Source organism: Lipophrys pholis, assembly GCF_963383615.2.
Source record: "Lipophrys pholis genome assembly, chromosome: 12".
Classification (NCBI taxonomy): domain Eukaryota; kingdom Metazoa; phylum Chordata; class Actinopteri; order Blenniiformes; family Blenniidae; genus Lipophrys; species Lipophrys pholis.
Genome location: NC_137641.1, coordinates 28,253,817 through 28,264,251, shown reverse-complemented (window position 1 = coordinate 28,264,251; position 10,435 = coordinate 28,253,817). Strand labels below are relative to the sequence as shown.

Sequence of the window (10,435 nt, the reverse complement as noted above, 5' to 3'; positions counted from 1 at the left end):
AAAAAAAAAAAAAAAAAAGTTCCTAAGGATGCAACTCAGGTTTGATTTTGCTTTGAACAAACGGGAAAAACCTTTATGTTTAAAGCACTCTGACTTCAGCACACTGCATCATGATTCTATTATCAAGCAAAAGCTCCTTTTAAAATGCATCTGAAAGCTCGGATGTGACGACATAAACTCCTGTATTCTTTCTCCTCTAACGACAGGCTTTCGAAATGTCGGACTTCTTGACTTTACGTGTGCCTGCGTCATACCAAGTGAAGACGAGTCTCGCGGTAGCTGGTGGGGTGCATTGAGCTGGTTGAGTTTGACCCATGAGAGACGCGGAGGTCGGTTCTGCAGCACAAATCATCAAGATGGAAGACAAACTGGACGGTGCTTCCAGATTTGAATCTATTCTCACACAATCAGTGACTGCACGAGTTTAATGTGCGTTGACGACCAGGAGACTGAAATATTAGGAATAGTGGGATGGATTTCCGTGACATTTCGAACAGATTTTCAGGCCCACAGAGGATTGACTCCTACTGACATTATGGAGGAAAACATTCAGTGCTCCAAAACATTGACTTTTAACCCGATTCATCAGTTCATGCAGGGCTGCCAACTTCAGCTTTGTGGGCACTCACATGTACACACAGTGCATTAATTACCATCTGAGATGTTGCATCTGTTCACACTCTACTGCAGCTAAAATATTACCATAGTTTTAATTGAATTACGGACACTTTCACTTTCCTCATTGTGCTTTGATGACAAATTTCCTGCATGCAAGTAGATATAAGTTTATGTGCTCATAAGAGCAAAACTAATTAAAACGGCTGTTTATAGCTTTACAGAAAATGACTGCATGAATTTTATTGTTCATTATAAAAGGAACAGGTTTGCTTCCTGCACAGTGACGCAACACGGACATTTCATCATCTAGATATATTCAGAGGAATATAAATGTAATTGTAAAAGAGTCAATCTTTGCTATAAAACCTTCTTCAAAGCAGATATTTTGGTCCATTCTGCACATCTAAGTGTTGAATGTGCAGCAGATTTAGCTGAAAAGGCATCAAATGACAACATTTCAACATCTATTATTAGTTAATCCGAGGATTAATTCATTGTATTCTTGAATTTATGGCCTCGCAATATCACTTTTTCACAAGTTGAGAAAAATAACACTTGAGTTTAACTACTGAATTGAGGTTAAGTCTCCTCACACACGCAATTCCACCGATTCAGTTCAGAATCACACGCTCTCAGAGACCAGAGGGTTTCAAACCTTGGACCTTATTTTAACTCCTCCACATATCTTCCTCTTTCTCCTCCTCCTTGTTTCCTCTTCCCCTGCTCGCTGAGGAGAAACCACAACGCCTCTCCGTCCGACCTGCCAGAGACAATATTCCTTATTTTCTGTGCAAAACCATAAATTATCATATTTCCTGACAGTCCCTTTGAGAATTTCAACAAAATAATGTTTGCATTGTTTTTTTTCCCCTACACACTGTACTGATTGTGTGTTTTTTTTTTTTATATATTTCTAATTTTCCCTCACACTGTGTGTTTTACTGCTCTAGTAATGTACTTTATATACAGTCAATGTTTGTAAAATAGTGTTAATGTGTATTTCTGTTTTTGCCTCTTGTGAAGAATATAAAACAATATTTTTTTGAAGGGGGGGGGGGGGGGGGGGTCAGCTTAAATTGAAATTATCGAGTTTAACAGTTAAGAATTAAAACAGAACAGTAAATTCCACAGGAAAAAAGAAAAGAAAAGGTTCTCAAACCATGGATCTTCTCACTGTGAGTCCGGAGTGCTCTGTAAGCAGCTGCTTGGCCTTTATGGGCTTTAACAGCAGCGGGTGGACTCTCAGAGTATTAGTTGGCCTCCACTTGACCCCCGAGCAAAGCTTTTTCTGTGGAAAGGAAATGATTTGAACCTGGAGGTTATTGTGTCTCCTGCAGGGCCCCGACTCCAGACACAACTCACCTGAAGCGCTCTCGCTCAGAGGAGCCTCGCCGGCACCTCGAGAGCAGCGCGACGACTCCAAACAACACTTGATGCCTGTCGAACACGAGTGTCCTTCAGGATGATGGAGAGAAAAAAAAAAAACCAAAGACGCGAGTCGTTTGTCCGTGCTTTTTCAGACTCTCAGACAGTCGGGAGAACCTTGAATTAAAGCAGAATTTACCACTAACTCCATGTAGTTCTTCTGCAATAAAAAGAAAAATGTCATGTCAACAAGCACAGTTAAGATGTGAGATTTGATCCTGGAGCAAACGGAAAGCCTGCAGCAGCTCCGGGGCACTTCGGTTCAAGCTGAGATTGAATCTTACTGTCATTTCCATCTGTCTGCCTGACACCACGGTTTACATATCCAACATGTCTGCCTCCTCAGTAAAGCCATAACACAGTTAAATGAGACTCCGTTCAGGGATAATTCATCCTCTTCACACAAGACATCCATAAAACACACAAATAGCCAACATTATACATTTTTTGTTCTTAAATTCCTTCACATTTACATTCCTACTCTTCGTGATGAATTCATCCTCCTGATAGAAGGATCTAGAAGTTGATCACATCAGTCATGTCTTTTCTGCTTGTGAAATCGTTGTATCACCTCAAGACTGGTTCTCCACAGTCATCTGCTTTGAAAAGCACATTTTGTAAGTTCCAACGGGATAAGATATTTTGAAGCTTCTGAAATGATGACCGTGTCTGGCCGAAGAAACGTCTCTGCAGTACGCTGATGAAGGAGACGGTCTTCTTTATAGCGCGGTGGCGTTTGCTGGTGCGAATGCCTGGTTGCACAAAGGAGGCAGACATGATGGACGTCAGCTTGCTTGGTGTCAGTTCAGGTTATCCTGAGTTGCAGTGGACTCCTCCCACCTCGCTCTTCATATTCACCTGCCTGGACATCTTCCTCTCTTTGCCCTGAGCCTTGCTTGATCTGGGTCTTTGGACAGTAAACCCGAATGTTGAGCCCCAGGCAATTTAGATCCAAAAGCTGACATCGAGACAAAGTAGGTGGAAGATGGGTTTTTCATTTGACTTTCAAGAGTCTGATGGTGGAGGACAAAGCCATTTCGAAGGGACTGTGACCTGAGGAAATGAGGCAGCTGGGGTCCTCCACACAACGATCCAAACGGGAAACCTCATGAGGTAAACGAAGGATCCGGAGGAGGAACCGGAGTCTTTCTACTGGGGTTTGACGAGGACGCATCTCAGGTGTGCAGCTCAGCCAGAAAGCAGGTAATGCAGACTCCGCCCACCACACAACACAGACACACAAGGGAGGAATGGAGAAGGGAGGAGGAGCTGGTTGGTGCTGCCGACCAATGAGTTCAGCTCAAATTGTAAAATAAAGTAAAGTAAAGTAAAATAAAATAAATCAACAGGTGCCTTTGTATTATGTTGTCTGTCTTGTCTAGCTTGAATATCCAGCGGCTCCTCTGAAATTTTTCTTTAAATTAATTAATTTAAATGAATTAATCAAAACAACAGAACCTGGAATTTGCAGGAACTTTAACCCAAATAACAAAAACAAAAAAAACAAACAACAACAAACAAACAAAAAACCATGAAATTCAAAGAAACATTGAAGAAAAGACTGGCAGGGTACTTTAGTAACTCGCTAAATGAATAAGTTAATGTCTTTGCTGTGCACATTGGCATAATGTTTTATGACATCCTTCATTTTTATAGAGTTTTTGTTTTTTTTAAGCATCATTATGCTGCTGCGGGTCTGGAGCCTTCACTCACCAACACTGATCATCAGCAGAACCAATTTTCAAAGTGTAAAATGATAGACTTTGTAGTATTTTGTGATTAGGTGCTCGACTTCTTTATGTTTTTCACATCATAACGTCTTAACAGCTTTCCAGAGTCTAATGCATTTAAAATTACATCTCTTCTCATCGCAGTCCGATGCTTTAAATTTGAAATATCTGCTTATTACTTAAGCAGCTCGCCAGACGTTCCACCACCGGAGTGTGATTTCTGATTCATTTACTGTTGATCACACTGTCCTATGAGGTAAAGCAGAAACAACGCAATGATAGATAACGACCCAGTAACCATTGAACTGTGAGGGTGAATTTCTGAACGTAACGGTCAAACTGATATTAGAAATATATAAGAAAAATATTGTGGTGGAGAGGATTTCAAATGTTTGAATTATTTGTTTCATTAATGAATGTAGCTAAATCCAAAGGAGTAGAAATCATAAATATGTGTTATGCAACATGAAGAGGATTTAAAAAAATCCTCATTTTTCTGGAAATAATATTTTATTTGTAAATAAAACAAAACATTGAATTAGACATATTGCTGATGAACTCATCCGTCCAATAAAACTAAGAAAAATGTGGAACTGATGCTATTTACAGGTTCTTATAATATTTTCTACTTGTCTGGCCCCTCTGATACCAAGTCAGTCGTTTATATGAACCGTAATGAGTGCTTTGCATGTGCAGGGTTAGAGGCCTGAAAAGACGTTTAATAAGAATGAAGAGAACAAAACGAGTGAAGAAGCATTGAAAGATCAAGTCCTTGTCTTAATTAAAATATACAGGACCGCAGTCTTTACATGTCAGTTCTAAGCAGCGTTATTACATGATTCAGATGAAGAAGAAGAAAAACCCAAAACAGAGAAGAATCGGCTGCTTTATCTTTATTCCTCCTGGCAGCAGTTAAAAGCAGCAGGTAAGCTGGTCGCTGTGATTCTCCCACACAAAGCTTTGATCATCCTCCTGACTGCACACACACACACTTACACACACTTACACACACACACACACCAGACTGCTCAGCAGCTTTAATGAGCAGGTAAAGCAGGGCAGCTGCTCGCATTAAGGGGCTACGTAAAGCCACACAGCCAAGGTTAACAGGCGGCAGTCAAGCTGCAATCTGCCGGGATCGATGGCGGATCAGAAGCAGTCTGGTATCGAACCTGCCGGAAGGACGAGCCACACGGGGCATCCTGCTCCATCGATCGCCTCGGTTGGGGAAATCCCATGTTGGAGGTGTGTGTGTGAGTGTGTGTGTGTGTGTGTGTGTGTGTGTGTGTGTGTGTGTGTGTGTGTGTGTGTGTGTGTGTGTGTGTGTGTGTGTGTGTGTGTGTGCGTGTATCAAAAGACAACAGTGCTATAAATAAACACACAGCCTGGATTGTCGTGTTCGAGCTCGTACTAAAGCTTCAAAGTGGAGCACAGTGGGGGGGGGGGAAATGTCTCTCATGGCTGCATCCCGCTGAGGCCCCCGGAGGCGTCGGGCCTGTCAGTCACACTCTGCCGCCCGAGGTTGGTGGACGACCTGCTAGGAAGTACAGCTCACCCGAGAAAAGAACGAAACGAGCAGAAAGTGTCTAAATGAACCTTGAAAATGTTAGGTGTGAGGAGGGAGAGACATGAATTTTTAATGGGAAACGGGACGTAAGGAGACATAATTAGGGCAGAAGAAAGGCTGCACGTCCGGGTGACGAGGCTCCCGTTTGGATCTCCGACCACGTCGTTGCTCTGAGATTACGCGACAGCGTTTCAAGTGGAAAAACCGCAGCGTTTTCGCGTTTCAGAAAAGATTTGTGTTTATACGTTTAAAAAAAAAAGAGAAAAAAAGGTAGTGTTCATGTTGGGCCACTAGGGGGTGCTGTTTGTTTGTTTGTTTTCGTAATAAAACCATCACCCATGCAGAGAAAATAAACATTAACAATGCCGAGAACACTTTTTCTCAACGTCGCATAAACGGACGCCGAAAACACAACCAAAGTTGAAAACATCGTCGTGTAAAAATTTGATTTTAACACATTTGTACACTCGTCTTCCTGCAATGATGGGATATTATTGACTTAATAGCTGAAGAGGACGATCCAACAAAGATTACCAGCAGATTACAAGACACACACACACACACATGAAAAAAAACCAAAAACCCACAATTAAGAGCGACAGATTCTCAACTAGTCCACTTTATTTATTTGATTCATTCATGTGTTATTGCTTCCAAGCTCCCTGCGCCGCGCCACGTTGGGGAAAAGCCTCGTTTCTGGGTGCAAATCATTGGCACCTGCACCTTCTCACCGCCACCACACCTCAGCTTCCATTACCTCTCACACCCGCTTTCATTGGAACTTCTACTCATCGCAGACAAAACCTGAGGACTTCAGAACCTCTGACGATGCAGAATAATACAGCTACTGCTCTTTGTTTGCTTCCATAATAAATTACATTTCTCCTCAATAAAGCATCACCTCTGTAAAAAAACAACCAAATATTCAGTAAATACTTCTATTTAAGGGTCTGGAGGTTGTAAATGTGTTTTTTTTAGCTGTTTTCTCAGTCAATTCTCATTTTAATCTCAATGGATTTACTTTCTGCAGCTTTATTATTATTTTGTTGACTTGTGTTTGTGGGTTCAAATCCCACGACCCATGTTCATAATAGAAGATGGATGTTCACGTATTTTCAAACCTGTTTTAACTTGTGATTAAATAAGTAAATCAGATGGTTAAAAAATTGTAAAAAAAAAACCAAACGTGGCATATTCTCCCGGTTGCAGTCAGTTAAGCAGAACAAGACTGAAAATCTCTTAGAAGTAAGACGAAACGTTCAATAGACCCACCGAGGACCGAACACACGGCCGCATGAACCCAAATATACATCTAGATCTGTTAACTTCTATCTTTTATTTCCTCCTTTTAAACACTTTTCTGGTTCTTTTCTCTCCACTCATCATCCGGTGATGGCGCTTCACAGAAAGCCAAGGCTTTTCCCCACCAAAGCATTAGCGCCATCGCCACAATTCACCCTGTGAAATCTGCAGAAGACGTTTTCCACCACAGTGACGCGTCATACAAAATAATGTTTCCCTTTCAATGTCGACCACTAGCAAAAAAACAAAAAAAAACATCAAATAAAATAAAAGGTGTTTCCTCGATGGCTTTTTTTGGAGTCTACAGTGAATTATGTGTCACCTCAAACAAACAGTGCAAAGAACCTGCTACATGAATTCTGCTCCACATTCTAGTCACTAAAAAGTAAAATTAGATCCTTAAGTTCATTACAAAAATACTAAATCTGTCGGTAGGCTAAGAATTTACACAATTGAGTCGTCTTCGGTGACGTGTCACGAGTGAGTGGAGCGATTAAAAGAGCCCAGTGCGAAGAGGCAGTAAGTACGGGGTTAGAATCTGACCGGAGGAAACGCTTTTCAGCTCCGCTGGGGGACGGCGGGCTCGTCCTGGCCGTTCTCCAGCAACTCGTCCTCGGAGAAGCTGATGTGGAGGCAGGTCTCGTTCATAGGAGAGGAGAAGGGCGGCGGGGGGCCGCAGGGGTCCGGCCGCCGGGCGACGGCAGAGGGTTCGGGAGGCGACGACCCCGAGGGGGAGACCTGGCCTCTTCCCCCCTCCTTCTCCTCCTCCTCATCCTCCTCTTCCTCCAGGGGGCTGTCGTCGCAGCCGCTGGAGGCCGTCAGGAACGTCCCGCGGTCCCCGAACGGGTCGTCGTCGTCGTCGCGCAGCGGCGACAGCAGGGACTTGGTCTCGGAGCGCACGCCCGAGTCCTCGCTGACCGAGCACGAGCTGCTCTCGCCGTTGCTGAGGGAGTGGAAGTCGGCGGAGGACAGCGAGCCGGGCGTCACGTCCGGGAACGACAGGCTGCTGCTGCGGCTCGGGGCCGCGTCGTTGCCGCCCGCCTCGCCGGGCGGTGGCGTGGCCGTGACCTCCGACCCCGGGGAAAAAGTCCTGCTGGCCCTCTTGCGGTTGGTGGTGGGGGGAGGAGGGTCCAGTTTGGGGATTATTTGTTTACACCTGCGAACGAAGACACAAAGAACGTGAATAAAACCTCTGGAGGAGCGTCTGACTGGCTGACATGCAGATTATCTAGTGTTTTCTTTTTTTTTACTGGCGACGTCCTCGTTTCTTTCAAACGGGTGAGTCACGCCACAAAAACACGAACAAACTGTGAAACATTGAAACGGGTGCTGCTTGTGGAGGCTTTTTAGAATTTCTCTATAAATGACAAAACATGACCCTTCTGCTTTGAGGGACTCAAATATTGACATAAATACTAAAGTTTTTGCCGATTTTGCATTTACGTAATACGTTGTGAAAAACGGATTAAACTAGGAGACAGTGGTAAAAATGAGCTCGTACGATAAGTACGTACGCAGATGATGTTTAATGTCGTTGTGCTTTGAGATTTCCAACAAACACTGTGGCTTAACTGTATTTTCCAGCAGCTGTGACGAAGCGGTGTTTTATTTTCCTTAATGTCCACCAGTGTTTCAAAAGTGAGGACGTTTATAAATGTTCTTGTTCTTGTTTCTTCTTCGAATTATTTAAATGATAATACCGTAATTTCCAGGCTATAAGCCACTAGTCTTTTCACACACTTTGAAGCGTGCGGCTGAAAGAATGAAAAGGCAAATTTATGGATTTTTACGGATTAATGAGCTTAATGACACCAATACATGGGTGATGCGTTCAGGTGCATCACGTTTCTTCTTTTCTTTAGTGTGCGGCTTATATTCAGGTGCACTCAATTGTCTGGAAATTACGGTACTAATGAATCTGATGAATGAATCTTTTAAATTTAATATTCCGCACTAATTTTCACGATGTCGTGTTGAGCATATATTTATCATGCAGCTTTAGCTCTAACACAGTTTCAAGTTTTCCAGCTCATGAGTGTTTTTTAATTCCAACCAGCAAGTAAGAAGTGGAGCAGTTTGATGAATTAATTGTTTTTGGTCTGTTTTTACTTTAGATTTCAGTCCTTCTGCCACCAGTGATGAAACAATCAATCAGAAATTATTAGTTATTCTGACATTTTTTGCGACTAATTCAGGGTAAATAATAATCACACTTTTCTTTCTTATTAAATAATCTGCCATTTTGAATTTGCAGTGTATGAATGGAAAACACATGGGAACATAATTCATATCAGTTAAATCAGTCTTTTGCAGTCAGTATATATATCTTGATATTACAATAACGGTGAATTTGCGATGTATTGTGTGTGTTTGTGGTTAAGGGTAACTATGAACAGGATGGGTTGAATACATCGCAGCAGTACAGAATAATTTATACACATTTTTACATTTCCACAGTCTTGGGTGAATATTGAGCCTTCAAGAAGAATCTTCCCGCCTTCAAGCATCCTAGTTGAGCATCATCTCCCTACCAAGTATGGGAATAAAAACAAGCCTAAAGCCAATTTTGCTCTCTATCGGCGACATTTATACCCCATTAACCCGCCGTGTGACGTCGGCTGTTACTACACAAGACAGACTTTCCCCCCGCTGCCTGTTGTTTCGCCTTTCTGCGGAACTTATCTGCATCCCACAGCTCCCCTGGTGAGAAAATAGAGGTGCGTGGAGAGAAAGACAGCCAAAGAAAAGGAGGGAAAAGAGAAAGAGCTGCGGGCCTGTGCTCGTCAAACACACCAGGAATAGCGACATTGCTGCCTCTGATTTTACCACAGTGGAGCCACACACACACACACACACACACACACACACACACACACACACACACACACGCGCGCGCAATTACAGTCATTCTGTCAGAAAATGACACACACCCGATAACAAGCCCTGCTTCCTCCCCTATGCACATTGTTCCGGTGGTTGCTAAGTTGGTTCCTGTGTGATTTATCCGGTCCGTGGTCCAATCCCGGTCTGAGTAATGAACTCATGTGACCATAACGAGGTCTTTACCGCGTCGGGTCTATATGACGAGGTGGACGGCGAGAGCAGCGACGGATTTGTAATGATGAGGAAAAACATCCCTGAAGATAACTACCCAACGTTTCCAATGCTGGTAAATGGAGCCCTGAACACACACACACACACACACACACACACACACACACACACACACACACACACACACACACACACACACACACACACACACACACACACACACACACACACACACACACACACACACACACACACACACACACACACACACACACACACACACAAAGCTCGGAGGGCTAAAAAAAAGGTCCCGCTGAACTGCAGCGACTCCACAAAGGGTATCATTAGTTTTTATGTCTCATTGTCGCCGTGCGTCTTCGGGGACGGCGACGTGATCGGTGAGCCGGGTTCACACTTTGCTCCAGAAAACAACGAACCGACCGGATCGCCACGGAAGCTTGTTGTTTAAAAGTTCACGGCCCCTGAAGACTGAAGCCGATTCACTTTGATCCCTCTGACTTTTCCTCCAGCAAAACTACAAAGTCTGTGTTTTTTTTTTTTTTCCTTCTGTGTTTTTAAACCGCTGAAATGTGGCATCAACAGGAACAGATGATCATAATGATGCTGAAGGTCAGACGACTGTGTGTGAAACTAACCAGCGTTGGTTTCACATTCGTGGCTTTGAATATCTGAGAAGGTTCAGATATTTATATCTCGGGTCAGGATGCACAGTAAGTAA

At 43.2% G+C, this 10,435-nt stretch overlaps 1 protein-coding gene across 1 annotated transcript in view; it reads right to left on the bottom strand.

Annotated features, from left to right (window-relative positions):
- Positions 1-5,931: 5,931 nt before the first annotated feature.
- The window catches only part of LOC308117676 (uncharacterized protein), a 57,491-nt gene continuing 52,987 nt past the window's right edge, over positions 5,932-10,435 (bottom strand). The window contains exon 10 of the mRNA XM_080476719.1: positions 5,932-7,798. Within this exon, the coding sequence (XP_080332845.1) occupies positions 7,201-7,798 (598 nt within the window). The 3' untranslated portion in view covers positions 5,932-7,200. The remainder of the gene's footprint in view (positions 7,799-10,435) is intronic.